This window comes from Diaporthe batatas (genome assembly GCF_019321695.1).
Source record: "Diaporthe batatas strain CRI 302-4 chromosome Unknown Contig00005, whole genome shotgun sequence".
NCBI lineage: Eukaryota > Fungi > Ascomycota > Sordariomycetes > Diaporthales > Diaporthaceae > Diaporthe > Diaporthe batatas.
The window spans coordinates 675,542-701,467 of NW_025408552.1; the positions used below are offsets into that span (position 1 = coordinate 675,542).

Genomic DNA, 25,926 nt, shown 5'->3' on the forward strand with positions numbered 1-25,926 from the left:
GCCTGGTCCAGGTCGGCCCAGCTCCCCAAACCTTGGGTGGCCCGCAGACAGGAGGAGCAGGGAGAGCTGTGTGGGCTGGGCAGTGGGCGTCAATGTACCACGATATGGCCCGGTGGGTGGACTGCTTTTTGCTTCCCACTCCCACACCCATCAAAGCAACAGGCTGGATGAAACGCACCTTGTCTCCCTGAGCCTGCCCCGATCTGCCCAATAAAGCGTGGCAGGGCATCTCGAGCATCAGCCAACCCCAGCCGGAAAGGGGGGCAAGAAAGGGCAGGGCGGGCAGGACGGGCAGGACGGGATGGGCAGTTGACTGACTGCAAAAACAGTTGCCCGCACGGCTCGCTGGCTCGCGGGCTGGCTGAGCTGCGTGGAGCCGGCGAGCAACGGCACTACTAGCCCACCCCTGCCATTTGAATCGCGAGCCAGCCAGCCTGCCTGCCTGCCTACCAGCCAGCCTGCTTATCCGGTAATTCGTGTTGTGCTAGCGGTTTGCAGCACCTTGAGACGTCGTCACTCGTGTGTGCTTCGGAAGCAGCACTACTTCTGGCCAGAAACAGCCACGCAGCTGCCATGGGCACGTCTACCAGCAGCCCCAGCAGGAAGCCTGGCAGCATCACTGCGATCTCCGAGCAACGGTGCCCACTGCTTCGAGCAAATCAACAACAATTTCAAAAATAACTAGATACTCATGTCAGCCGTCGGTGGGAGCAAGCAGCAGTGCAGTGTATGTACGCCATACTCGGCTTAGCGTGAGAGCGCGTTGTGTGTTGTGTGTTGTGGGTGTGTGCGAGAGTGAAGGGGTCAGGGCAGGGGGGCAGGGGGTGGGCACTTAGATAGCGCCGGGGGCGAGGGAGATAGTGAACGCTAACATAGGATAGCGAGATACCTCTCTGCCTTGGCCACAGTCTCAGACCCAGACTTGTGACGGTGAGAAGTAGCACCAGTTACGCCCCTTCAGCTGATGGAAGTCCAGGGAAAAAACATACAATGCGCACGGCGCTCTTTCCCGCAAGGCTGCTGTTTTTTCACCCATCGCAGCTGGCCAGATTTGGTGCGGTGAGATCAGGTGGAGTTGAGGGCCGTCCAAGGTGAGAGACAGCAGGGACGGGAGGCTGGATGTCATCCGGCCGCGCATACCAAGCGGGAAGCATCAGGCTGTCTGGCTGTGTGGCAAGTACCGTGTACTATGGGTACGCACCATACGGTGCTTGCTCGTCAATACTCCATGGCCGTGCCTCCAACAATTCTGAGCCGGGGAGCACAAGGATGCTACCCATTCTGTCAGTTGCCATTGGCAGCGCCAAACCCAGACATGCTTTTGTTAGGGGCTTCCTGGAGCTTCCCTTGCCCTTTTCTGGCCCGAGTCCGGCGGCCGGGGCACTGCTGCTCTCCTGGTCGTTGCTGTTCCCCGTGACTTGGTACTTGTTCGAACCTGGCGCCCCTCACTGCATCTGGTCACCAAAACATGAACATTATGGTCCAACCCGTAGATCGTTCGAGTGATGTGTTACCTCTGCGAGCTGTGTGTTTTGCTTTGTTTTGTACCCCCATGGGCTTTTTGGGTAGTAAGCACAGCAGGGGGCAGATGGAGGGGTGCAGCTGCTTGTGGTATGGGGTATGGATGTATGGATGGATGGATGGGTGCGAATATGGATTTGGAGATCAGCTCAACACGGCGCGCTCTCTCGCTCACACGCGCACACATTATAATCAAAGCACACAGCCAGCACCCAAAAGGGGATGGAACAAGGTGGGATGGTAACAGGTAGTCAAGGTAACAGGGTGCAAGGGAAAGTACCCAGGTGTGCAGCAGGCAAGCAAGGTATGGGCAGGTTGGAAGGAAGGTGCAAGCAAGCAAGCAAGCAGGCAAGGTGGAAGGGACGGACGGGCGCAGTGTGGCAGTCCAGGTGTGTGCAATGTGCATGCACCCTTCTCCCAGGCACTAGGCCTGTTCGACTTGCCCTCGACCAGCTTGATGCGCAGACGGGCTGAGATGGATGCGACCGACTGACTGCACTGGCTGGCTGGCTGGCTGGGACTGAATGTGGGAAGGAACGGGATGACTGCGCGACCAGGCACCGTGACTGACTGGCTGGACTGACTGGCTGGACTGGCTGGCTTGCCTTGACTGACCTGACCAGACCTCGTTGAGAGGGCGAGGCGAGAGGAGGCCGACTGACTGACTGACTGGGGGGATGGGGTAAGGAAAGGACCAGTTGACCAGGAAGGACGGCTGGGCTGGGCTGGGCTGGGCCCTGCCTACCTAACCATAACGGCGCTGTGCTGCACCGCACCGTACTGTACCGTACCTAGCTGGGGGGGGGAGGGTGGCAGACAGACGGACTTGTAGGGTAGGTACCTCTGGCCCTGGTTACTTTGGAGGTCCCCGCATAATTCGCGCCTGAGACTTGGAGGGACGGGGAGTAGGAGTGGGAGGGACTGCGACGGACTGCGAGCAGATCAGCAACGGGTAGTAAAAGGGTCGCCCACACACTGCCCCCATACCATTTTCCCTGCTCTCTCTCTCGTCTCTTTGCACTCACTCACCTCACAGCCAAACCACTTCTCTACGAGAGCGTCACCAAACACCCGCAATCCACAGTGAGTACCTTGCTCGCCGCCCATCCCATCACCAAAACAAAAGTCACTACACTCGCCTTTGCGTGCACCTTTTCCCACCGCTCTCCACGCATCATTTTGGCCTCAAAATCACTGCAGAACCCTTTTCCCCTCTTGTCTGGAGCTCACTTTGGCCCTTTGGAGTGGTGCATCGTGAAGCCTGGCTGGACTCGTCGGTCGCCGTTCTGCTTCACCATCCCTCACCCATCATCCACGCTGCAGCTCGCACCGCGTACTGCCCACCACATAAACCACCGCCACCCTGCCCTGCTCCTTATTACTAGATCAACGCACCCAACGCAACCGCAGAGCTGCCCATACACGAGCAAAACTAACAGTCTTGCGCGACCCGCAGTCAATCAACAACACCTTTTCTTACCCAAACCAAAACACTTCACAAGTATGTATCACGCTCTCCAGCACCAGTCTCCCATTTTCAATCGCGTTTTGGCCCGCGGGTGCTGCTTCAATTGCGTTTGCGACCGCCCGACACGTCTCTTGGCAACGAGGTCCCCGCCGACGCGATCAGTCGCGTCGGCCGACAGCTCATCCCGAGCTCCCCTGGAGCTCCGTCGAGCTCTGCCATCTGCCCGACCGCGACGCTCTCACAGCACCAGTCCCGGAAGCGCCACCACAACAATACCCTCAAGCCCTCAACCGCACCACCAGCCAGCCCCCCTGAGCACTTTTTTTTTTCGCGCCACGTCCCATTTTAAAATTGACGCGTTTGATTGTTCCTAAGCTGACAGCTCTCCCAGTTCATCATGCCTAAGGCTGCATCTAAGCGAGGAGCTGGTACCCGCACCAAGCGGGCGAAGAAGGGTGAGTCGGCCCCGGTCCCAGAGACGCGTTTTCCAAAGCGCGGGATGGATCGAAGTGAATCTAACCAAGTACGACAGACCCCAACGCGCCCAAGCGTGGTCTCTCCGCCTACATGTTCTTCGCCAACGAGCAGCGTGAGAACGTCCGCGAGGAGAACCCTGGTATCACCTTTGGACAGGTCGGCAAGCTTCTGGGAGAGCGCTGGAAGGCTCTTAACGAGAAGCAACGTGCTCCTTACGAGGCTAAGGCCGCCGCCGACAAGAAGAGATACGAGGATGAGAAGCAGGCTTACAACGTAAGTGACTCGTGAACTTCTGACACGGCCACCTCGGGCAGCCAGAAGCTAATCAGGCCCCGCCTGCAGGCTGAGGAGGAGGAGGAGGAGTAAAGCAGCACGATCAATCATGCTGTGACTTCACCGACACATTGAGCACCTCATACCCCGGGATGTCGCCCAGCCATCACTCGGTGGCAGTGGCCGTCCGCGCTCTTTTCATTTTCTATCTCTCTGGATGGGTTCGGTGTTCGGCTTGGCAGGGAAGGCGACCATTTGCTTTGATGACGGCACTGGAAGGCATGCATCATGTTTGATGACGATGCCCATGTATGATTAGTTAGGCCCTCTGATGGGCTTGAGTCGAGTCGCTTCTGGGAAGAGTCTAGTCGAACACACGACGTAAATGAGAAAGCAGTCTGCGCTCCGATCTTAAAATGACTTTGGCGGTCCAGTATTGGTTGTATCTACCTGGCCACCACAACATGGTGGACACTCCCTTGGCGGGTCGTGTCCCTAACCCCCGGCCCTGTGATCGACAAGATCTAGACGGGGTTGGTGATCTGACATGGCGTTTCTCAGGGTCCATCCGACAGCACCGCTCTGCAACCTGCCCAAACACCACAGTACAGCCATATCAGTCCTTGGCTCCGATCAGCCAGGCAATGTACCCCGTACCCCGTAGGGATCAACTCACGAGAGTCTCCACTCTCAATCTGCGGTAGCGACGAGGGGTTTTCTATGCCGTTGCACCCACCGGGGAAGAACCCATGTTATTATCAACAAATCCGACCTGTACCGATAGCCACTGCCGACGGGAATTGCTCGTGCAGCGTGACAAGTCATGTCCTGCCACCGGACCCGGCCAGTCTCTGTAAGTCACCAAGCCATTGTGACGAGGGCCGCTTTGCAGGAGGAGGCTATCACCGCCATGGCGCATTCCATCTCCTATTTCTCACCTACCGACATCCCGCGAATCCCAAACTCTTAATTCTCGTTGAGAAACGTCGCACAAGACAGCGACCACGGTAGGAAATACTATGGCCGAAAGCCAATCCCGAAGCACAGGGCCACTCGGCTCGTTCCAGACCTCCCTTCTCGTCAGCGTCGAAACGGGTGGGTGACCGGGGGCGTTTCCTTCCTCTCCCAGACCTGCGGGCCAATGCGACCCGGCCCTTGTTGAGCGGCGGCGCAAGCGATTCGCCCGCCGAAGCACTCGCCCGCATTGGGAGAGCTGCAGGATAGAGTTCGTCCGTCTCGCTCGGGTGCGCGTGAACCCTCTTACCTCTGCTCTCAGGCCAGGGTCTCGACCGTGCTCCCCCATCACGGGACGCACGCACACTTGCCTCGTGTGTGTTGGCTCACCCTCGGGGCTGCCAGACGGATTGTTGTATCTGTGTCTGTGTACTTGTGCTGTATAAGTCAGTTGACTTGCCAAGGCTAGCTTCCCCGTCGTCGCCAATGTTCATCTCACGATACACGACAGTCAAGCTGTGGCGCTTGTCCAGATAATTTTCTCTTGGCTTGTTGGTTCCAAATCGGTGATGTAATCATTGGCCGATGTGAGGCCATTCGCGGAAGACCTGGCGGCAAGTATAACGCACACACGGCCACACGCGCGCCGTCAGCCAGCCAACCACCACACATGCCGCTGCCGCTGCCGGTCTTGGGAAAGCAGCTCACGCAACAATGAGCGCCGCCTGCAGATAGTATGCCCTCTCGACTGTCGGCCGATTGACACGTCAGAGCACAGCAGAGCCGCACAGCAATGACCTTGGGCGACCTCCCGCATTCCCTTCCCCACAAATATGTACCTCGTGCTGCTGGCTTGCTGCCCCTCCGCCGAATGTGCTTATTCAGTGTCGTTATGACCAGCCTTTATCGTCACATCATCACATCGGGCTCACTGGCATTGCTGCAGCATCTTGCTCACTCATAACACGCCTCTGAATAATCAAACAAGTCTTGTATCAGCCTCATTTTCCCTGCAGTCGGGCAAGAGCCGAGTCTCCCACCCCGTGATTAGCAACCTCGGTCAACACCTCGTCGTCGAAGCGGGAAAGGACCACCTCCCAGAAAAGAAGCATCTAGGGACAAGCCTCGCTTCCAGCAAAGATACAAGGGGCAGGGGGGAATTTCCAAGGATCTTTTTCAGCATCTTTGACTCGAAATCCATCACCATGAAAGCCAGACGGCGTCCTCCTTGCCATTGAGTTGTCATTCTGGAAGCGCCCGATTAGCCCGCCCTCGCCATCCTACATGATATGAGCCCCCACCGCGGCCGTATTCTAGCTCAGTGAAACGACAATACATATTCGACGACCAGCAATGGACTGGGACTTCCTTGTCGGGGCGCCAATGCCCCCTCAGAGCCAACTGCTCCATGGGTGTTTTCTCGAGGCCGACAGGGCAGATCGGGTTGCCCAAGGTATGCCCAAACCAGGAGAAACCATCAAAATGAAGAAGGAAAATAATATCAGGAACAAAGACACTGACAAGATCCCAGGCCTCGATGCTCTCCGCCAGTCCCTGGCTCACTCTTTCCACGGGCCCATGATCCTGCTCGCCGAAGAGATCTGGCAGTCCGGGCGGGTGCTCCGCGAGCTCGCCGACCGCGGCCACGTGCACGCGTCCCGGGCGGCCGCCGTCGCGAACCACCTCAACGTCGTCCTGCCGGGGCTGTCCAAGTCGCTCCGGGACATCGCGGGCCACTACGACGACAAGACGGTGACGCGCGAGCTGCGGTGGCGCAGGATGTACCACGAGATGAAGAAGGAGGCCGACGGCATGGAGCTCCTGCACCGGTTCCAGCTGTACAACCGCTTCCTGTCGCTGCTGGTGGGCATGCTGGTCCGGGGCGGCGGCGACAAGGCTGCGCCGGGGGTACCGGCGGTGGCGCCGCAGGACCGCGTCCAGGCCGACGTCCTCCGCGCCAAAATCATGGCCCTGCGCGACAGGCAGGGCCTCCCCGCGCCGACGCAGTCGCCCGTCGCCGAGCAGCACATGGCCGTGGTCCCGCTGTCGGCGCGCGAGAGGCCGCACTGGGCCGAGCGCGTCTTTGCACACCCGCCCAGCTCGCACACCGACATGCACGAGCCGCAGCGCTCCCAGGCCCGGGGGCCCTTCATACCTGCCGCCGCCGCCGTAGGTGGGGCTGGGCCCGGTGCTCCCCGGCTGCCCGACGCCGCGAGGATACTGCTCCGGAGGTCCTTCGACGGGGACAGCCTGGGCCTGCTGCTCATCATCAACTCGGCCGACGGCGGGCCGTATTTCGTGCTGCGGGTGTACGCCGGCGGCCAGCAGCTGTTCTCGTACCGCGGCATACACGAGATATGTGTGGAGCAGGCCGGGAGCACGCTCAGGCTCAAGAGGTGGAGCCATTCTATCCAGGGGCCTAAGCTGTGGGCTGTTCTGAGCTTCGTCACCTGGGAAGGTAGGATCATGCCATGGGTGCGATGAAGCAAAGAGGGATAAGTGCTGACCTGGTCTTGTGTCTTTTCCAGAACTGGTCCTGTTCCACTGCACCTTCATCGCCCTGAAAGCTCGAAACAACCTGACCGTCAGCATGGATCCAAGGGAATACAGATTCCCCAATGAGACGCGGCTGTTCCAAGCGTATGTGCTCAAGCCCTCTCCCACATGGCTGTTTCGTATATCAGTCGTCCCAGCTGACAGACGCGCAGACAAATCATCGACGACGACTACCAGCATTCCTTGGTGGTCTACAAAGACGACCGGACGCGAGGGATGCGTCTCCACGCCGCGGTATGGGACGGCGAGTTGAGGGCTTGCCCTGTGTGGACTGCTTTCGGTATGGCTGTTGAATCCCACGCCGTCGTCGTGACCCGGTCGTCGGGAAATATACCTACTGACCACCTCAATCTTCCAGTGACCCACCAGTCCACCTCTAGCCGCTGGCTCACCCGAAAGTCCAAGCACTGCGTCTGGATCAACGAGATCAAGCTGTACGTCTTCTGCGACAAGTACAAGGAGGCCAACATGCGGCGCAACAAGGTCGGCGCGTTCGAGATTCGTTTCGTCAGCGACGAAGGTACGTCTTAGGCGCGCCCCATATCCTCACGTCCTCTCCCATCTCTGTTCCCCAGGGCTCGCCCGCTAAAGCAAAGAGCACAAATTACAGCCGCCGGGCGCTTCAAGGAGGTCTTCTACCCGGCGGCCGCCTCTGAGCCTCCGGGCGACGGCGAGTGAACCACCGAAACCCCTCGCCTAAACAAATCCCCTCTAGCACAATACCTCTTGGGCCGGGGGCTGCTCTTCCCCCGTCCACTGTGCATATTCCCCAAAACCAGGGTGGTCAACCGAAGCCACCCCCTGACGATGATCTGCTTACGATGATGTATGATGCATGATGAACGACTGAGCCAGCGTTTGTGATTCACTCTGTTTACGGTGATTTTCATGATTACGATTATGATTTTGTTCCGAGCGAGGCGCTAGGGACTTACAAAAGAGAAGAGTCCAGAATTTCCAACTCGAAGGGCGAGTCACAGATTGCATGATACCCTACTCAATTGTTTTGGATCTGTCTCGCCTCAATTGCTCTATTTGCAGCCGAACAATGAGGCTTTGTCTTCCGTCTCTAGCTCTTGGAGATACGAGTCCGCATGAGGTGACGTTGTGTGGGACTTGAAAATCCCAAAGGATCATTAAGGTTTTGTAAGGATCCATATTTCGGGGGAGGGGCTGAAAATGTATGAGGTCTCTTTCTACAACCAAACACTTTTAGTTGTCGTTTTCAAATTCACGCGAGATGGCTTGCAAGTGAACAGTGTCATGCCTAACCAATTATGCCTTTGAAACTAATTGTATTTTGTGGTCTCTTACTACTTTGAAAAGGCTGTACTAATGCATCGTCTCGTTATCCTTCGATTTGGGATATTTTGATGTCTGGAGCCATGATGGTGATCCCTGTTTTCCAACCTCTTACGTCTTGACGTCAGGCTCGTCACGGCCAACGTACTCCTTGAACTTCAGCAGCTCTGTGGCCATCTGGATCTCTGGCTTCAGGAAGTCCTGGGCATCCTGGTCATATGTCGAAGGGTCAGAGCTGTGCTGCTCGATGTACAGACGGATGGTAGCACCGGCAGAGCCTGTGCCAGACAGGCGGACGATAATGCGGCTTCCCGAGGAGAATGTGGCGTACAGGCCCTGGTTGGAGGACACGGAGCCGTCAAGATCGGTGTAGGAGAAGTTGCCGGCGCCGGTGACGGTGCGGTCGCCAATCTTGCTGCCAATGAAGCTCTTGTCGTTGACGAGGCTGCTCAGCGTGCCAACGACCTTGTTGGCACCATCTGAGTCGACGTTCTCGTAGTCGTACCGCGTGAAGAAGGTGCGGCCGTAAATGTTCCAGAAGTCCTTCTGGATCTGCTTGATGCTGGGCGTGACGCCTGGGTTGGCAACACCAAGACCGGCAATGATGTTCAACCAGGCGACAACGGCCCAGAGACCATCCTTCTCACGGACGTGGTTGGAACCGGTGCCGAAGGACTCCTCGCCACAGATCGACAGCTTGTCGGCGTCGAAGAGGGCGCAGAAGAACTTCCAGCCGGTTGGCACCTCGTAGCAGTTCAGACCCTGCTTCTTGGCAACAAGGTCGACCGCACCAGATGTGGGCATGGATCGGGCCAGGCCAAAGACACCCTGCTTCTTGAAGTAAGGGATGAGCTGTGCGTGGTGGGCAATGATGGCCAAGCTGTCACCGGGGGAGACGAAGGCGCCGGTGCCGTAGATCATGTTACGGTCACCATCACCGTCAGAGGCCGCGCCGAAGGGGATCTTGTTCTTCTCAACCTCCTCGACAAGGCTGTGTGCGTAGGTGAGGTTAGGGTCTGGGTGACCGCCGTTGAAGTCAGGCGAGGGCACGCAGTTCTGGGTGGAGCCGGTGAGGCCAAGCTCCTCCTCGAAGATGGCCTTGCCGTAAGGTCCCGTGACACCGTGGAGGGCGTCGAAGAGGACCTTGAAGTCAGGGTGCTCGGTGAAGAACTTCTTGATCAGGGGGAAATCGAAGATGTCCTTCAGCATCTCAACGTAGTCGGCGGTGCTGTCGATGATCTCGACCTCCAGAGAGCCATAGGTCTTGGTGCCGATGGTGGAAATGTCGACATCAGGGATATCGGCAATCTTGTAGGAGGAAAGGGTCTTGGAGACCTCGTAGATCTTGTTGGTCACGGACTCGGGAGCTGGGCCACCGTTGGCCAGGTTGTACTTGATGCCGAAGTCGTTCGTGGGGCCTAGCGAAGGTCGAGGTCAGCGGGCCCGTAGATGAAAGATGCAAATGCTGTAGGATATATGGGGAGCTACTTACCACCAGGGTTGTGGCTGGCAGTCAGGAGGATACCGCCAGTGGCCTTCCTCTTGCGGATGACATGGCTGGCGGCGGGTGTGGACAGAATGCCGTTCTGGCCAACGAGCAGCTTCTTGACACCGTATGCGGCACCGATCTTTGCGATCAACTGGACGACCTCAGGGTTCCAGTACCGGCCATCACCACCAACGACCAAGAAGGAGCCTATTTTGTGTGTCAGCCGTTGCCGGACGTTGGTAGTTCTACTGCCAAGGGGGTGGGGGGAGATCAGGCTTACCCTCTACACCTTCTGGGATAGACAGGAGGATGCTGGTGACAAAGGATTCACTGTAGTGTGGCTGTTGGAAGACAGTAGTCCTCTTTCGAAGACCAGATCTTTGCGAACATCAGCAACGTGTCTGGCATGCGGTGGAAAGGCCAGCTTGGAGTGGAATGGCGTGGGCCAAGCGCAAGCGCAAGAGCAAGAGCACAGCAAGGGCGACACGCAGTGGTGCGGGGTGAAGCTGTTGACAATCCCAACTTACGTTCCGGGCTTCTGGTCCGTGAAGGACGCGAACTGAACCTCCTTGATGCTCATACTGGCAGGATTGAATCTAGGTATTTGGTCTGTTGGGTAAGGAACAGAATGGGCAATCAATGGGCGATCGACGAGAAGGAAGTGGGACAGCAGTGGGAGGGCGTTGGGCGATAAATAGGAGAGGCGGTATGCCAGTATGCTTGTTCACTTCAGGAGCTTACGGTCTGGCCGATGAGCTCCCCCCCAATGGAAGGTGGGGTCTGCGCCGGGACGTCATTGCCACACACTTAAAGTGCCCAATTAGACAGGTCGAGGGGCGGACGTGGCGTGGGGCAGAATGGCATTCGGGGGGGTATTGGACAGGGGGGTTAAGCTCCCTGTTCCCTCATCACTGCACCGTTTTGCTGGCTTCATGTCATACTGTAAGGAGTGAGTGTTAAGATGTTTAGGCACTTCACGCATAAGCCTCCATTTACACAGTATATGGGCCATGTGTCTCTATGCATTTATGTCTCTTCAGTCGGCCAAGTAATCTAACAAATCAGCGTGCTGTGCGTGGTTGAGCAGCTCGCCCAAAACGCACGGATGCACGACCCGCGTTGAACTGTATGTAACAAGCATGCACCGCACACCGTGGGAATTGCCGGATGCTCGCACATGCGACTTCGTATTTCAGAGATTAACTCGGCGGGAGTAACCCATCTAAACATTGAATTCACCATCCCAAACGTTGGGATGCTGTGAGAGACTTCCAACATGAGTCTTTTGTTGGTGGCGCCTGGGATATTTCGCGATTGTGTTGCAGTCGGCCTAGTGGTCGCTCCATTTCTCGTCGCGTTGGAGAAACAGGCCTGTCGGCCGCTACGACTCTGGTTGTATCCGGCCATTTGGACCCTGTTGATCCTTCCTCTCAGTCAGAGTCCTGGCCGCCATGCCGCCCTAGTCCCCCACCATGATAGATATTCAGGTACGATAAGAGACAAAGAAATCCTTTATCCTTTATCAGCCCTTGCTGAGAAGGGCCCTTTTCGGCCTTGAAGGTAGGTTGGTCACTGATCTCGGCGTGCAGCTTACGCCTTCCTCTCAAAGATGGCCTCCTTGTAGAACCTGGCCTCCTCGATGCTCTCCAGAATATCGTCCTTGGCCTTGTGCAGCACCTTCTTTTTTGGTGCATTCTCCGTCACACGCGGCAACCATCTCCTCGACGCCTCCTTCAGGCTGCTGATGTCGAGGATCCGGTAGTGCAGGTGGTCCAAAATCTTGCGGTACGGCCCCCGGTTCAGAAATGCGCGGTCCATGTGGACGCTGTTGCCAGCGAGGATGGCGGTGCGTGGTTCGGGGACATGCTGCTTGACGTAGGCCAGCAGCCCGTCGGCGGCCTGCTCTGGGGTGACGGTGGAGGCGATGACGGCCGCTGTGAGTCCCGTCTGGGCGTGAGTCCGCGTGCACCAGTCGTCCATGCGAGCCATGCGCTCCGTGGACTGGTGGACGACTGTGCCCCAGCCCTCGTTCTCGGCCAGTTCCAGGTTGCCGTTGGTGATCAAGCAATATATCTCGATGATCTCGTCGTTGTCATAGTCCAGACCGGTCATCTGCAGGCTTGGTCAGTTTCTGATGCTGCCAAGAACGTGGCAATACGAGCCATTGCACGGCAGACGGTGTTGTCTCTACCTCGCAGTCAATCCAGACCAATGGCGCAGAGTTCTGCTGCGCCATCCTCCTCCTCAAAGCGCTTCTCTGCCTCCAAGAGGGCACCGCGCTATGCTGACCAGACAGGTAACGGGCCTCTCCAGGCTGGCGGTGGGGCGTATGCTTGCTCGGAAGCGGCTGAGGACCAAGCAATGTTGTATGAGCCGACACCCTGCACCATGGACGATGTGCTCTGGCAACTGAGCTGGCAGCTGAGCTCCTTGGGCAGGCTTTGAGAATGTGCTGGCCGGCGACGGTGACTGGAGTGACCGTGGTGAAGGCCATGAATCCTCAGTACAGGTCCCTCACATGCAAGGCTGAAGAATGAGAGGCGAATCAGGAAGCTTGTATTCCTGCTTAAAACATGGGATGGGACCGGAACCTAAAACCGATCCGTCTTGTACCGCTCGTGTCGGAAAGCCCATCTTACGCCCAGGCCTGGCCCCAGGACTACGGATTGGAAAAGCGGGCCGGGAGGATAAAACACCTGCCGACCGACCAGCTAATCAGCTACCTACTTAAGTAGGTAGTCTAGGCCTTGTTGCAGTTATCTGTCCCGGCTGCGTGGGTGACCGTTGGGACGCGATCGACTAACTAACCACGCGGACACAGACGGGCTGCTACCACCCTCTGGGGATAGGTCGGTGGCACTTCCTTCCTCTCAGATACGAAGAATGTCTTCCTCTCACTTCTCTCACGTCCCTTATATACCTACCTAGCTGAACTACTGTCTCTTTCGGTTTTTCTTTTTTTTTTTCCCTCCTTGGCGAAGCCTCACATATAGAACAGAGTGAGAAGCCTCACTCGCCTCTTCGCCCCCTCCACACTCCCTCCGCCCTTCCCTTCGTATCCATTCGTTCCAAGACTCTCTCCACCATGGGCAAGCAGGAGGACTCACCGCCCATGCGGCCAGTGCTCCCCGAGCCCGGCCCCGTCGTCGTGACCGACAAGGAAGTCACCATCCAGCCCCCAGCCCCCCCGCCTCCCTCCGTCTCCCCACCGCGGCTGTTGGTCGTCGGCGGCGGGTCCCGGGGCTCCGTCTACGCCCACTTCACCAAGCTCGCCACCAACGGCGTAGTCGCCGCCGTCGCCGAGCCCCACGCCTTCAAGCGCGCCCAGTTCGGCCAGAAGTACATCTGGGGCAACCATCGTGCCCCGGCTGAGGGCGAGGAATTCGAGTCATGGACCGACTTCATCACCTACGAGAAGGAGCGGAGGCGGCGCGCGGCTGCGGGCGAGGCTGGCGTGCCCCCGGGCGTCGATGGTGTTTATGTCTGCGTCCTGGACGAGATGCACAGGGAGGTCGTCATCGCCCTGGCTGAGCTGCGCGGCTTGCATATAATGTGTGAGAAGCCGCTGGCCACGAGGTTGGACGACTGTGTCGAGATGTACCGGGCCCTGAGGGACAACGTCGACGAGGCCGGCGAGCGCCGCGTCTTCTCCATTGGCCACGTGCTCCGCTACAGCCCCCACAACATGGTGCTTCGGAAGCTGCTGCTCGAGGACAGGGTCATCGGCGACGTGCTCTCGGTCGTCCATACCGAGCCCATTGGCTGGTGGCACTTCACGCACAGCTATGTGAGGGGCAATTGGAGGAGAGAAGACACCTCGGCCCCCAGTCTGCTCACCAAGAGTTGCCACGACATCGATGTGCTGCTCTGGCTGCTGTGCTCACCAGTCAAGTACGAGGATGGCGGCGAGAAGGCGCTGCCACACCTGCCGTCGACGGTAACAAGCAGTGGAAGGCTGCAGTACTTTCGGAAGAATCGCAAGCCAGTAGGCGCTGGCGATGCGACAAACTGTCTCAAGTGCCCAGTGGAGGAGACCTGCAAGTACTCCGCCAAGCGCATCTACACGGGCGACAAACCCTTCATGGGCCTGGACACGGGAAACACCGCCTGGCCAGTCAACGTTGTACTGCCCGAGATAGAGGATCTGGGGGCTAGCGATAAGGTGCGCGGGGCGCTAATGGCGAGATTGGCTGAAGATTACGGCCCGGATATGCAGGACTCGGAGATTGCGAAGCGCAATTGGTTCGGGAGGTGCGTCTACGAGAGCGACAACGACGTTGCCGACGAACAGGTCGTGACCATCACCTGGGACGACGACCCTGCCTCGCCGCAGGACGGCGCCAGCCCAATGGCTGACCAGCTGGGAGGCCGGGGTTCCAAGCAGGCAACATTTCACATGGTAGCCCAGACAAAGCGCCAGTGTGAACGTTTCACTAGGATCTACGGCACCCACGGAGAGATATATGCGGACTCGTACACCATCACGGTCGAAGACTTCAACACGGGCAAGACCACAACTCACACCCCGCGCATGGAGAGCCTGGGTCACGGGGGCGGCGACCTAGGTCTGACGAGGAAGTTTGTGGAGGCCATTGACCTGGCCAAGAACCACAGAGACGAGGGATGGACCTGTGAGAAGGCCCAGCAGGAGGTCATCAGGTGTACCCTGGATGAGGTTATCAGAAGCCATGCGATGGTCTTCTGTGCTGAGGAGGCCAAGACAGGGAGGAAGGTCGTAGACTGGGCCAAGTGGTGGGCCGAAGAGGTCGAAGGCAAACTCGGGGGGAAGTAATATAGATACTGGCGGGCGGCATTGGTCTGTTGAATTATGCTACGAATGATGACACTTAGCACACACAGCCTTAGGCGCAGGTGGAATTGGCACACAAACTCACCTAGGTAGTAACCTAGTCTACCCGATACTCGTAGTAACGGATTTTCCAGCAATCTTTTGGTCCCAGTCAAAATTCGTGTGCAACACTTCTGCGCTCCCAGCGCAGCTTTAAACCCGGCGTTTCACTCCGCACTCTGACACTTGGGCCTACATTCGCGCTTGCGCATATGTGAGGAACCGTATCAATTCAAACAAAATCATGAATCTCGAGTCGTATTCGTTTCTTATCAGCTTTGTCTCGGATGAAGCATCTCGCATATGTTTCAATAAACTCAAACCACGTGAAAGAATGAATGACTACCTAGTACTCATAAAGTATAAAACGCGTCAAAGCAGCCCGTCACATCCCGAAACATAGCCGCCGTCATCAGTGCCGAGTTTCCATAGACATTGATCTCAAAAAAAGCGATTTGTTTCCTCGAAGGTCTCGACTCACCCTGCCTAAACATCCAAGAGAAAAGCAATTGCATGTGAACCCCGACCTTCCTTTTTATCCATGACATATTGATGCCGATGGGCTTGCAATAGGAGTCGGAAACCTCCGTCCGCAGACGGCCTTGTAGGAGCCCAAACCCGAGGGCTCGTCAAAGCAGTTATCAGGGAGCTGGGGCAGAATGGTCTCGTTCAACGAGCAATGCGCATCCCTGTACACGTACACTTATGTTCCCCAACATGGTCAGCACCGCAGGCGGACTAAGCAGTAATAGGTATCCCATCGCCCAGGAGAAAAAGGAACTTACCAACGCAGCCGTGTATTATTTTCGTGGTGACGGCTGACTGTATATTGGTTGGGAAGGGAGGAGTAAACACGTAGCAGCTGCTCTCTTCGGTCTGCACCAAGGTGAAGTTCTTCTGCGAGTTTTGGGAACAGCCAGGCAGTCCATATGCGGCAAAGTTGGCGATGGGAGGGTCGTTGTTAGGCCAGTCGTTAGTTCCGGCCCTGGTGCAAACGGTGAGGGCTCCGGCGAGGAACAGCTTGTAGAACTTCATGATGTCGATAGTCCGGATGGGCAAGTATGGTATAATTCCTTGCGTAGAGATCAATGCGTCTCTCCTCGGGTCCTGCGTAGACTTAAGAACAAGTTCCGAAGGTGGTATTCTAGAAATGGTTCGGTCTCAGCTCAAGTGGTCAATTCACTTCAAGCTATTTATATTTTTATCCACACATCATGAGCAGGCATGGACAAGCTTGATTTCGCGCCAGACTTATGGGTGTGATACACTCCTCTAACTGACATACAGTGGAAGGCCAATCTTGAATCGACGACGCTTTACGTATGTGACCGAGTTTTCGGTTTCAAGGTGACAATCTGCGATCTGGAAAGTTCTCGGCTCCCTCTCGCTCAAGCGCTTTGTCACGTTGAACGGGTAGATAGGAAACACATCGTGGAGCACTTGCAGATCACCGGCAACTTGCATATACACGAAAGCCAGATCCACGGGTTCTCTTTGCTCCCAAGTCAGATCAGCTTACTTACAGCTACACATTAATCACCTCAGAGCTGGGCTGTGAGGCCTCCACCATCCTTACTGGCAGCTCATCTCAGTGCTGTGCTTCCCACACTACTTCCGCGTCCGTCTCTCAGGGTTGCAAATGCTATGACATATCAGCTCCCACCAAGCTGAGTGTCACTCGTTGACCATCACCGTACGCTGAGTCTCTGTGGGCGGATCCAGTGGCGTTGTTTATGGGTGTGCAAGCGTCGCACAATAATGCACTCAAGCAACCGTGCCTACGCGTAAAAGTAGTACGGTCCTCCTGCTCACGTTCAAGCCATGATACCGAAGGATATCACCTGAACAGGGTCAGCCTCATTCGCGAACCGGCATGATCTTGTGTGGATTGATCGATCCGGAGCCTCCAGTCTGTCGTCATCCTGGGGCTCTGTTCCGGGGTGTTTTAGTCGGCCAGTGAATTGCCGAGGATGTTTCCAAACATGTTGATAACATCCCGGGGCCCATTCCGTCTCCGCCGCATCGTCTACGGAAACAGATTGCGAGGGAATCGCCACTGGAGGAAGCGAGCGTACCAGGAATGACTTCACAGCACCATCAGTATAGCCAAATCGTGACAGCGATGAATGTAAGATCGATGCCCAGCTGACCCGAAACATGGGGGTCCGAATCGGGGGGGCCCAAATCTGGCCAGCGACGGTGTCCAATTCAGCCAGAATTTGTGTGTATTGAGCTACCTCTACGTGCGCACACACACACAAGGCCGACGTGTGAAACTAGCACCATAATCTACAGAGGTACAATGGCATCCACCTAGGCAGCGACGACCTCGACGGTCCTCCTGACGGGTTCGACCTTGTCCCGCCCGACGTGCGTCCTGATCTCGATCTGGAAGCTGCCCACCTTCTCGACCTTGTCGACGCCCTCGGCGAGCCCAACGATGCTGATCTCCTCGGGCTGGACGTGGATCCGCGAGGCCTCCGGGTCCAGCAGCATCTTGTCCTTGATGTAGGACGCCACGTCGCGCACCGACACGGACCCGTAGATCTCCTTGGCCCTCTCAGCCTCCTCCTCGGCGCGGATGCGCTCCCTCTCTGCCTCGGCCTCCTCGGCCCTGCGCTCCGCCTCGGCCTCCTCGGGCGTCTTCTCTGGCTGGGGTCCCTTCTGGGCCTCGAGCATCTTGGCCCGGCGCCTCTCGAGGGGCGTGAGGACCTTGGGCTGCTCTGGCTCTTTGCTCTGTGGTTGGGTGGTGGTGTTGCCGGGGCTGGTGTTTGACGGGAGGTGTTTCAGGTGCCGTTCGATGATGATGGGGTCGGGGATCATGGTGGTGAGGAGTTCGAGGGCGCGGTTGGGCTGTAGATAGAAAGTCGTTTAGCTAGATGCCACCCAGGGGCGAAAGCCAAACACCCTTCGCGGGTGACCATGGTCCCGGGGGGGGGGGGGACACTCACAGCAACATGCTCAATCTCCACAGCTGGCGCAGGGCTAGGTGACTCGAGTGCAGGTTGTCCAGCCGCAGAGCCGAGGGGAATTGCGCCGCGAGGGAGGCCGGCGACCGCCTCGACGGCGTCGTCGATGAGCTCCTCCTCAAACTCGAGCTGCATTCCGAACATGGGATCGCGCTGGCCGACGTCGTCCTTGGTCAGACCAAGCTGCTTCATGCGGGTGTCTGTCATGAACTCGGCCTTCTTGGTCGGGTACCAGAGGTTGCGCATGATGCCTCGTTGTATGCGGAAGATGGAGCCTGTGGGAGATGGGCATTCAGTACAGGCTGTGCCGGGGCCGGGCTGCGAATGCGCATGGTGCTGCTGCTCACTGACCTTGCTTGCCATAGCCCTTCATGTCGACCAGCAGTCGCACGATGATGCCGGTGTTCTTGTTTGGCTTGTTGCTCTTCTTCCGCATCTGCCTGAAGAAGGGGGTGACAGATGCGTTGCCCACCTGTGTTATCCTCCTGAGGCACACCAGGCATGGTGCCCGGTTTAATAATGGCGACGCCATGGCAGAGGGGTTGTCGAGACGCGGGTGTGTCTCTGCCCAGCAATCAATCCAATTAGCGATCCGCCAGAGTGGTCGCCCGTAAGTCGCGCGATGAATATTTTGGAGTCGAGCTCCCGACAGCTCGAATTGGGCGAATCGGCACCTTTGCCGAGACTCCACTCCAGAACCTTAATCCCTGAGCCGCAGTCTAACGTCTTTCAGATCCCAATTGATGACAGTACCCGTGCGAAAATGAACAACAACCACAAGCTAATCCTGCCTTGTGATCTCGTAACTGCCACGGGCTGTGGATGAAGGGTGACAAACCAATGGTCCAATGTGGATGGGGTATACGAAGGATGCGCAACGTACCATAACATCATTTACTTACTCCTTGTTGCCAGCCCCATTACTTATTAGAAATTATTAAGATATTATCTACCAGATATGGTAATCCTCTCGAGCTGTCGTATGCATGGCGAGATGCCAGCACTTACTAGAATGATGTCAAGATACTGACTTCTTGTTCTCGACTATGCCAAAGCTGCCATTGACCTGGAACGTCTCCAGCCACCTGGTCAAATCCTCGACTACACCATCGATCATCGCATCTTCAATGACACCGCCTTGCCAGTTCAGAGTCATGGTGGCTTCGCCCCTTTCCACCCCAGTGACATTGATCGCAAACCCAGGGCCAGCGAGGAAGGCGGGCTGGGTGAAGAATGACCTCCGAATATCCCAGACCGCCAGGCTGCTATGGCCGGCGGATTCGGGACTGATGAGCCCGATGTTGGAAACCTCCCACGTGGCGCCGCGCCGTTTCCCGATCTTGCCCTCCCACCACTTCTGCCAGTCCGTCACATAGTCCATCAGGCCGCAGACGTCGTCATTTGGCAGTGAGGCGAGCTTCTTCTTCATCTCGACTCGCCACGTCGCCGCCAGGGGCCACATCAGGCCTTCCTCCAGGCCCTGGTCTTGCTCGCTGAGTCTGCGCCGCAGGTCTGCGACAGTCTCTGCGTCCCATACTTTGCTGGAGCTGGTGGTGAGAACCGAGAGTACCCTTGTGATATCTTCTATCTCGCTACCAGGTGGTAGTTCCGCCCAAGGTATCAAAGAAATCGGTGTGTCGCTGGAAAATGCAGCCGCAGCTTGAGCGGGGACTCGCTTGGCGACAGAAATCAGAACGAGTACGTGGATTATTGCGGTGAATGTGGCGCCATGAGACCTGCATGCTGTGACGAGCTTCGGAACGACCTCTTTATCGATGGGAATGAGACGCAGGTTGAGCTTGTGTGGCTCGAGTGTGATGGCCTTCCCAGTCCATGGCTCAACCGGCGGCGTCGGTTTGAGCCAAGAAGGTGCGAATTCTTGCCAAAGAGTTTTGAGGAAGAATACCCAGCCTATCCGGAACTTTACGAGCTCCTGCTGGGGCGGGGCGAGGACGGGGGCCCTGTCAAAGCTGAGGACGTGGTTCTTCAACTCGGCCGGCGGACCAGAGCCGCTGTCGGTGGGGCAGTAGTTGAGCTCCCGCAGCAATTCGGTGTGGAATACCATGGTGCTCTTCCCGTCCGAGAGGGCGTGGTGTGTCACAAAGACCATGTCGAGCCTCAGCTGACCCCAATCCTTGGTGCAATTCTGGACGACGAGGAGCCTCCACGGCGGGCGGGTCGCGACGTCCTGCCACAGCTGCTCGAGCCTGGTCTTGGTCACGTCCAGGACGCGCGCGTCAAATTGCGCCTGGCTGCCCTCCTTGACGGTTTCCCACTCGATGAAATCCCTCAGGTCCATGGATGGCACGCTGACGAAGCTGGCCTGGTTGGTGTGCTCCTTGGTGATGCCGACCCTCAGCCCGGCCATGCGGACGATCATGCGGGCCAACGCGACTTCCACAAGGGACTGTGCCGAGTCATAACTTAGGTGGGAGTCGGAGACCACATATCGGCAACAGTTTGCAATTGCTGTGTAAATGCCGATCGCGTGCCTCGAGGTGGACCAATGCTCACTTGGAGTGGTTAGTCGTGGATCACCACCAGTTGACAGGAGCGACGAGGGTTTCACCTACATCGTACCACATTGCCTAACCACCTTCGACTGCATTTTTTTTTTTTTTTTGGTGTTGAGCTTTGATCAGAGGTCACTTAAATTAACACCACCAGAGTCGAAATAAACATACAGCGCGTCTTAAAATTTCCGTGTACCGAGTGCATGTTGGTGATTGGACTTGGCGACTCGGAGCAGCTGAGGGATGCAAACTAACCCGGAACAGGCAACCCTGTGCTTAGATGCGTCCACCAACCTTCCGCTTGGACCCACGTTTTTGTTCCTGGAAACTGGCAAATCGATTCCTAGAATGGAAGCATATCGATCCAGGCGGCCGGGACACCGTTTGCTTTGCTCCTCGGTTCGCATTTCTTGGGCTGTGGTTCAATATCTAGGCTGATGCTAGCGAAATCATCACATTTGCTCGGGTGCGAGTTTCTCTAGAAACACAAGCATTCGATACAATAGGACTTGTTACCATAATGAAACTTGGAACTATGTGGGAGTTGTCAAGCAGGGGTCTCATATCTAAGACCTGTCGTCGGGAACTTGCTGTAGATAGGGATGGTATTCGATCTTATTGATTGCTGGAATCTCGCTGGGGGTCTCGAGGATTGTCTCGATGTGGTTGCGTTGCATGTTAGAGACGCCAATGGCCCTGGCCTTTCCGGAGGCCTTCATCGTCTAAAGGCCCTTCCAGGCGTTCTGGAGATAATGGGCAGTCGGAATGACATACTGGTTGTGCAATAGTGCCTTGAAATATCGGAATAAGATTTCATCTCGGCAGGGCGCCGGTGGTGGGAAACGACTAACAGGTCTATGTAATCGAGCTCCAGATTCTTCAGGCTCTTGCCCATGGCGGCAGGAACGTCGGCCCACCCGTCTTGGACTTTGGTGGTTTTGAACAGGCTCTCCCGCGGCAATCCGCTCGCCTTGATGGCGGCCGCGAGCTCCCGCTCCGTCCCATACGAGTTCGCACAGTCTGGGTGCACATAGTGTTTCACGAGAGCTGTGGTCAAGATGTTGACCAAGGCCGGGTTGAAGGGATTCTCGGGCTAGTCTTTGTACCATGCGGTGCCAGTGACGAAACCAATCCGAACAAGGAGCGAAAGTGGTTAATGCGGGCTCAATTGTTTGCATGCTGGCATGGCCGAGCGGAGCAAAGGGTATTTACTGACCGGAGGAATGGCGACGCCGCCCTTTAGGGGAAGAGTTGGTAGCTCCATCGTGCTGTTGGAAGGGAACAAAGAGGTCTGAAGACAGGATATATGAGCGAGATTGGACCGAACCAAGGTCGGGATAGACAGATGGGCAGGAACGACTGGCAACACAGTGGAAAGAGTCCGCAGCCAACGGCGCGCTGTTAGAGAGAAGGGAAACTCTGAGAGGTTCCACAGCTTTGCAGCTTGTATCTGGACACAGTCCTGAGGTCTGGCAGATTGCTTTCGAGAGCTTGGATGTGGATGGCCAACCTGAGGCAGACGCTACGAAGCTATTCAGTCTCTTCTGCTTTGTGGTCCCGGAGGCCATCCCAGAACTTTTCCAGCCGGAAGACTTGGAACTCCCGGATGACTGGGGCTTTCTTGGTGATGAAGATAGGTCGGTCCACATGCGCAGGCTTCTGGATCTCAGATGATCAGATACTGACCTGCGGTGCCTTGGTAGATTTGAGCATGCGCAGTTAAAGCTGCGTGACATGTCTTTGATCAAGGTGAACGCTGACACTGAACTCATGTCTATTCACCGCTTGATTCAACAAGCTTATTTTGATCGGATTTCCCACGAGGTGCGATGCTCAGCTTTCGAGATAATGTTTCATCTTCTGCGCAAAGCGTATCCCGCCCGTGATGGAAAGACGCACCTCTTTTGCCGGTGGACTAGGTGTCAACAACTGGAACAACATGTTGAGGCCATACACAGGCGCTACAAGTCTCTGAAGGAGGATGGGATGGAAGAGGCAGGGTGCCAATACAGGCAGCTGATTAGAGACAATGCTTGGTGAGTTGCTTTACCCATTCGCAGGACGGTGGGCGTGTGGCGGCGTCGCTTACAAAAGACCTGCGCAGGTTTTTGCTTGAGATACAGCGATTTACAGACCCAGAGGAGCTTTTGTTGGATCTCATTCCGGAGATCGAGAAAGATTCGATCGAATACGCAGACAACACCCAAGACCTCATGGGCATTTACGAGAGAACGGGGCGCAGCAACAAGGCCGTCACATGCGCCAAGACAGAGCTGGACGTTTTTATGAAGCATGATAGTCCTGAAGAGAATGGCCTCGCAAATGTGTACAGCGATGTTGGCTATACTCTATGCTCCGCCTTCAAAGCCGCAGAAGCCCTTCCCTACTTGGACAAAGCGATCTCGATCGCTAAAAGCTTCCCGGACCATGTTCGTGACAGGAAATTCAATATGGACCGATTCTTACGAAACCACGCACGGATTCAGCAACAGCTTGGGAAATTCTCGGGGGCTCTGAATGACTTGGACAAGGCTGAGGCATATCACCATCTCCTGATCATGTCATCTGGTTTCGTTCCGTTCTCTCTGTTTGTGTCATTTCGTGTTGGTGGGCCCGGATTCCATGCTCGCTTTCGCACATTTATTTCACAGCCGTAACTTTTCCTGCACCTTTTCCCCTGTTTCCCTGCAACGATTTCTCTCAAACTCCCTTCTAATTAGTCGCACCTGGGATCTCCTCTATTTTTCCCTTGCTGCCATTGCCGTAATGATATTGCGTCCAGCGATAGCCCTGAGTCACCTGGGCCCCTGCATTGAGGGTGTGGCAGGCGAAGAGGAGATAATTCTTAGGGGTAACGGCCAGAGAGTAACGCATAAAAGTAAAAGCGTAGACTGTAAGGGCGCCTGTCATAGTACCGGATATCCTAAGTATACGAGCAACGGTATTAATCTCACATGTACGTATATTTTCATAAGAGGCTTTTGCTGCTGTGTTCGTTCTGGTCATTGCTGTGAGGTCTCATCTTACATGTCGGGACTTTTGTAGGTATCAAGAATGGCCGCAATAGGAATCCCAAAGTTGGATGCTGGGCCCCAGAAGTCTGCGTCTTGTAAGCGCAGCCCGACACCGGAGGTCAACTTTTCCCACCAAGGGATAGTAAACCGATAATAATTGGATTGTCAACATACGGGTAGAGCAGAAATAATCGGTCACCTTGTTCGACCTTATCTTCTGATTCAAGGCTCTGATGAATGCAAATGCTCTCGACATGGCTGGGATTTCGGTGTATCGTGCTAGTGACTTTCAACCTGCTTTTCGAGGCGTCGAAGCTGAATGAATGAATGAATGCGAGAGAACGAGATCGTGTTGGGAGTCGAGATCTTGGCGGGATGTCCCACTTTAAATAATTATGACTGGGTCGAAGCGGTACGGCGGGATGTACTTGACAATTATGTTCTCCATGGATATGATATGTGATATTTTTACTGTACTTGATCCCCGTTCCAACTGATTGGATTGCGACTAGTGCTGACCAAACGGAGATAATGAGTTCTCTTTGTACCCCGAGACTGGATGGACTGTCCTGACCAATTGGGCTGGATTTACCGGAAGAGAGTGGAACACAGTCTCCTGGTGTCACCTGTCCGGAGGATCATTCCGCAGCCTGCACAGAATTTTCGAAGCGAGCAGGCAGTTTTTCGCAAAGACCTAACTGATACAGCGAATCTGGACTCGCTCAGGAAGTTTGTTTAATTGACTGACGACAGAAAAATGACGAAGTTAACGGTTGTCCGGCAGAGCAATGCTGCTTTCGCAGCCGATCGCCCCCAGTCCTCGGGGCTAGTTTGTGTCTTCACTGGTGCCACCAGTGGGATTGGTGCTAGCACCCTCGAGGTCATAGCATCGATGCTCCATGATTCCACCATTTACGTATTGGGAAGATCTGCTGCGAAGTTCGCAGGCCAAAGAGAAAGAATTGCGGCTTTGAGTCCGTCTTGTCGACTAGAATTCATCGAGTGCGATGTATCGCTTCTTTCCCACGTCGACACCGCATGTAAGCAGATTTCGCCTGAGAAGATCGACCTTCTCTACATGAGCCAAGGACTTGTCCCACTGAATGGAGCCGAATGTAAGTTTTTCTTTTCCCCGGTGTGGATGTCCTTGCCAGCTTGCCTGCTTCGAAGTATCTGAAACTGACCCTGTTATCTTCGGTAAGACACCTCGGAAGGCCTAGAAATCTGCTTCGCACTCTCCTACTACTCTCGCATCCGGCTTCTCACGAACCTGCTCCCGCTATTGAGGAAATCGCCTCGGCCTCGCGTCTTAAGCGTGCTCAATGGGGGTAAGGAGAAGGCCATTCTCGAGGAAGACCTCGGCCTCGAGAACGAGGGGAACTGGTCGACGACGGCAGTCGTCAACCACACGACCACCAGCATGAGTCTCGCCCTGGACTATTTGGCAGAGGACCCGGGGAACAAGAACCTGACCCTCATGCACGCATTTCCCGGCCTGGTGCGCACTGATATCTTTGCGAAGCTGAGAGCGCCCCCGTCCTCGAGCATCTTTTGGCGCATCGGGCTAGCCTTGATCCGAAATGTGGTAGGGTTCTTGATGATGGTTCAAGGTATCAGTCCCCACGAAAGTGGTGAGCGCCACGCATACCACTTGACTAGTCAAGCCTGGACCCGCGGAACGGGCATGCACTTGATCAATGAATCGAGCGAAGAGGTACCAGGAAACGCGACCTTGCAGGGGTATAGGGAGGGAGGACTGGCCAAGAAGATATGGGAACACACGATGCGAGTGTTCGAGAAGGCTCTCGGCCGAAATTTGTCTTCGTAGGAGTCTGAAGAAGCTGGTATGTGGTTTCGCTTCTATTCTGTATACGTCCGAGGAGGACATACATGGCGCCTTCATACGGTGGTAAGAGCTCAAGACCCAGCGCTTGAAAAGGACACGATATCAATAACTATGGTTATAATACGATAGGTCAAATTGAGTTTATATCTCATTAAAACTCGTACAATAAATGTTGACCACTTCCCCACACTCCCGGTATGTAGTCCAGAAGCGTGAGAACGATGCGTGCCGATAGGCGCGACTGAGAAAGACTGTCCAGTGTTGAGTGATACCTGACCTCCTGCAGCTTCAATCGCGGGAGGCGAACGTCCATTTCCTTTGGATCGTCCACAGACCACTCGAGCGTCAAATTTGTCCGCTTCACATCCCTGAAAATTGCCTGACAATTGATCATGATGGGCCTTACAGCATCGAACGCGATCTCTCCCGATGGAAAGTGAGCCGAGACGCGTCTCAACAAATCCTCTCCATCGTCCTGAGAGAGGTACATGGACAGGCCCTCGAAGATGACGAATGTCGGTCTGTCAACCGGCACGTCTTTGAGCCAAGTATCATCGGTCACGGGCGCCTCGATCAGTTTGTAGTCGCCCTCTGGCGTGGGCAGCAGCTTTCGGCGCAGTTCTAAAGTTCTGCCAGTGCAACATCCGGAAGTTCGAAGTCGATCCAGCACACTTTGGGCCCCCAATTCAGTCGTA

At 55.9% G+C, this 25,926-nt stretch overlaps 10 protein-coding genes across 10 annotated transcripts; 4 read left to right on the top strand and 6 right to left on the bottom strand.

The window, feature by feature from the left end:
- Nucleotides 1-2,495: 2,495 nt before the first annotated feature.
- KVR01_005007 (uncharacterized protein) lies at nt 2,496-4,147 on the top strand. Its single transcript, XM_044787569.1, has 5 exons — nt 2,496-2,604; nt 2,978-3,022; nt 3,381-3,444; nt 3,522-3,739; nt 3,809-4,147. Exons 3-5 carry the CDS (start codon nt 3,387-3,389, stop codon nt 3,830-3,832), a joined length of 300 nt encoding a protein of 99 aa, XP_044645452.1. The 5' UTR covers nt 2,496-2,604; nt 2,978-3,022; nt 3,381-3,386; the 3' UTR covers nt 3,833-4,147.
- A 378-nt stretch (nt 4,148-4,525) lies between these two features.
- KVR01_005443 (uncharacterized protein) lies at nt 4,526-8,551 on the top strand. Its single transcript, XM_044793443.1, has 6 exons — nt 4,526-6,146; nt 6,225-7,151; nt 7,222-7,333; nt 7,402-7,529; nt 7,608-7,769; nt 7,860-8,551. The coding sequence occupies exons 1-6, from the start codon at nt 6,047-6,049 to the stop codon at nt 7,925-7,927; spliced, it is 1,497 nt and encodes a 498-aa protein (XP_044645888.1). The 5' UTR covers nt 4,526-6,046; the 3' UTR covers nt 7,928-8,551.
- KVR01_004986 (uncharacterized protein) lies at nt 8,529-10,831 on the bottom strand. The gene is made up of 4 exons (XM_044790573.1): nt 10,568-10,831; nt 10,321-10,418; nt 10,044-10,247; nt 8,529-9,969 (listed from the first exon to the last, which is right to left on the bottom strand). Exons 1-4 carry the CDS (start codon nt 10,618-10,620, stop codon nt 8,663-8,665), a joined length of 1,662 nt encoding a protein of 553 aa, XP_044645431.1. The 5' UTR covers nt 10,621-10,831; the 3' UTR covers nt 8,529-8,662.
- A 243-nt stretch (nt 10,832-11,074) lies between these two features.
- KVR01_005185 (uncharacterized protein) lies at nt 11,075-12,668 on the bottom strand. The gene is made up of 2 exons (XM_044784874.1): nt 12,232-12,668; nt 11,075-12,152 (listed from the first exon to the last, which is right to left on the bottom strand). The coding sequence occupies exons 1-2, from the start codon at nt 12,532-12,534 to the stop codon at nt 11,631-11,633; spliced, it is 825 nt and encodes a 274-aa protein (XP_044645630.1). The 5' UTR covers nt 12,535-12,668; the 3' UTR covers nt 11,075-11,630.
- Nucleotides 12,669-12,704: 36 nt separating this feature from the next.
- Nucleotides 12,705-14,987, top strand: KVR01_005359 (uncharacterized protein). The gene has a single exon (XM_044788004.1). The coding sequence runs from the start codon at nt 13,126-13,128 to the stop codon at nt 14,830-14,832; it is 1,707 nt and encodes a 568-aa protein (XP_044645804.1). The 5' UTR covers nt 12,705-13,125; the 3' UTR covers nt 14,833-14,987.
- Nucleotides 14,988-17,096: 2,109 nt separating this feature from the next.
- KVR01_004959 (uncharacterized protein) lies at nt 17,097-18,479 on the bottom strand. Its single transcript, XM_044784331.1, has 3 exons — nt 18,210-18,479; nt 17,841-18,133; nt 17,097-17,742 (listed from the first exon to the last, which is right to left on the bottom strand). The coding sequence occupies exons 1-3, from the start codon at nt 18,388-18,390 to the stop codon at nt 17,203-17,205; spliced, it is 1,014 nt and encodes a 337-aa protein (XP_044645404.1). The 5' UTR covers nt 18,391-18,479; the 3' UTR covers nt 17,097-17,202.
- Nucleotides 18,480-18,876: 397 nt separating this feature from the next.
- On the bottom strand, nt 18,877-20,556 carry KVR01_004974 (uncharacterized protein; the record flags this gene model as incomplete). The annotated part of the gene is made up of 2 exons (XM_044791649.1): nt 20,432-20,556; nt 18,877-20,371 (listed from the first exon to the last, which is right to left on the bottom strand). Exons 1-2 carry the CDS (start codon nt 20,464-20,466, stop codon nt 18,877-18,879), a joined length of 1,530 nt encoding a protein of 509 aa, XP_044645419.1. The 5' UTR covers nt 20,467-20,556.
- Nucleotides 20,557-20,937: 381 nt separating this feature from the next.
- KVR01_005174 (uncharacterized protein) lies at nt 20,938-21,635 on the bottom strand (the record flags this gene model as incomplete). Its single annotated transcript, XM_044792937.1, has 3 exons — nt 20,938-21,093; nt 21,219-21,464; nt 21,588-21,635. 3 exons carry the CDS (start codon nt 21,633-21,635, stop codon nt 20,938-20,940), a joined length of 450 nt encoding a protein of 149 aa, XP_044645619.1.
- A 1,015-nt stretch (nt 21,636-22,650) lies between these two features.
- On the bottom strand, nt 22,651-23,789 carry KVR01_005089 (uncharacterized protein). The gene is made up of 3 exons (XM_044791341.1): nt 23,560-23,789; nt 23,399-23,471; nt 22,651-23,294 (listed from the first exon to the last, which is right to left on the bottom strand). The coding sequence occupies exons 1-3, from the start codon at nt 23,639-23,641 to the stop codon at nt 23,084-23,086; spliced, it is 366 nt and encodes a 121-aa protein (XP_044645534.1). The 5' UTR covers nt 23,642-23,789; the 3' UTR covers nt 22,651-23,083.
- A 207-nt stretch (nt 23,790-23,996) lies between these two features.
- KVR01_004968 (uncharacterized protein) lies at nt 23,997-25,445 on the top strand. The gene is made up of 2 exons (XM_044788839.1): nt 23,997-24,500; nt 24,588-25,445. The coding sequence occupies exons 1-2, from the start codon at nt 24,143-24,145 to the stop codon at nt 25,211-25,213; spliced, it is 984 nt and encodes a 327-aa protein (XP_044645413.1). The 5' UTR covers nt 23,997-24,142; the 3' UTR covers nt 25,214-25,445.
- Nucleotides 25,446-25,926: the final 481 nt, after the last annotated feature.

Bases quoted from the DNA above. Each gene is read 5' to 3' on its own strand.
- KVR01_005007 (XM_044787569.1), top strand. From the start codon at position 3,387: ATGCCTAAGGCTGCATCTAAGCGAGGAGCTGGTACCCGCACCAAGCGG. The intron at 3,445-3,521 runs GTGAGTCGGCCC...CAAGTACGACAG, and splicing joins CACCAAGCGGGCGAAGAAGG to ACCCCAACGCGCCCAAGCGT. The intron at 3,740-3,808 runs GTAAGTGACTCG...CCCCGCCTGCAG, and splicing joins ATGAGAAGCAGGCTTACAAC to GCTGAGGAGGAGGAGGAGGA.
- KVR01_005443 (XM_044793443.1), top strand. From the start codon at position 6,047: ATGGACTGGGACTTCCTTGTCGGGGCGCCAATGCCCCCTCAGAGCCAA. The intron at 6,147-6,224 runs GTATGCCCAAAC...ACAAGATCCCAG, and splicing joins GGCAGATCGGGTTGCCCAAG to GCCTCGATGCTCTCCGCCAG. The intron at 7,334-7,401 runs GTATGTGCTCAA...ACAGACGCGCAG, and splicing joins GAGACGCGGCTGTTCCAAGC to ACAAATCATCGACGACGACT.
- KVR01_004986 (XM_044790573.1), bottom strand. From the start codon at position 10,620: ATGAGCATCAAGGAGGTTCAGTTCGCGTCCTTCACGGACCAGAAGCCC. The intron at 10,248-10,320 runs GTAAGCCTGATC...CACACAAAATAG, and splicing joins TATCCCAGAAGGTGTAGAGG to GCTCCTTCTTGGTCGTTGGT. The intron at 9,970-10,043 runs GTAAGTAGCTCC...GACCTTCGCTAG, and splicing joins TGCCAGCCACAACCCTGGTG to GCCCCACGAACGACTTCGGC.
- KVR01_005185 (XM_044784874.1), bottom strand. From the start codon at position 12,534: ATGGCCTTCACCACGGTCACTCCAGTCACCGTCGCCGGCCAGCACATT. The intron at 12,153-12,231 runs GTAGAGACAACA...CCAAGCCTGCAG, and splicing joins TGGTCTGGATTGACTGCGAG to ATGACCGGTCTGGACTATGA.
- KVR01_005359 (XM_044788004.1), top strand. From the start codon at position 13,126: ATGGGCAAGCAGGAGGACTCACCGCCCATGCGGCCAGTGCTCCCCGAG.
- KVR01_004959 (XM_044784331.1), bottom strand. From the start codon at position 18,390: ATGGCGTCGCCATTATTAAACCGGGCACCATGCCTGGTGTGCCTCAGG. The intron at 18,134-18,209 runs GTCAGTGAGCAG...CATCTCCCACAG, and splicing joins GAAGGGCTATGGCAAGCAAG to GCTCCATCTTCCGCATACAA. The intron at 17,743-17,840 runs GTGAGTGTCCCC...TTCTATCTACAG, and splicing joins TGGAGATTGAGCATGTTGCT to CCCAACCGCGCCCTCGAACT.
- KVR01_005089 (XM_044791341.1), bottom strand. From the start codon at position 23,641: ATGTCGAGAGCATTTGCATTCATCAGAGCCTTGAATCAGAAGATAAGG. The intron at 23,472-23,559 runs GTATGTTGACAA...TACAAGACGCAG, and splicing joins CGATTATTTCTGCTCTACCC to ACTTCTGGGGCCCAGCATCC. The intron at 23,295-23,398 runs GTAAGATGAGAC...TCGTATACTTAG, and splicing joins ACCTACAAAAGTCCCGACAT to GATATCCGGTACTATGACAG.
- KVR01_004968 (XM_044788839.1), top strand. From the start codon at position 24,143: ATGACGAAGTTAACGGTTGTCCGGCAGAGCAATGCTGCTTTCGCAGCC. The intron at 24,501-24,587 runs GTAAGTTTTTCT...ATCTTCGGTAAG, and splicing joins CCCACTGAATGGAGCCGAAT to ACACCTCGGAAGGCCTAGAA.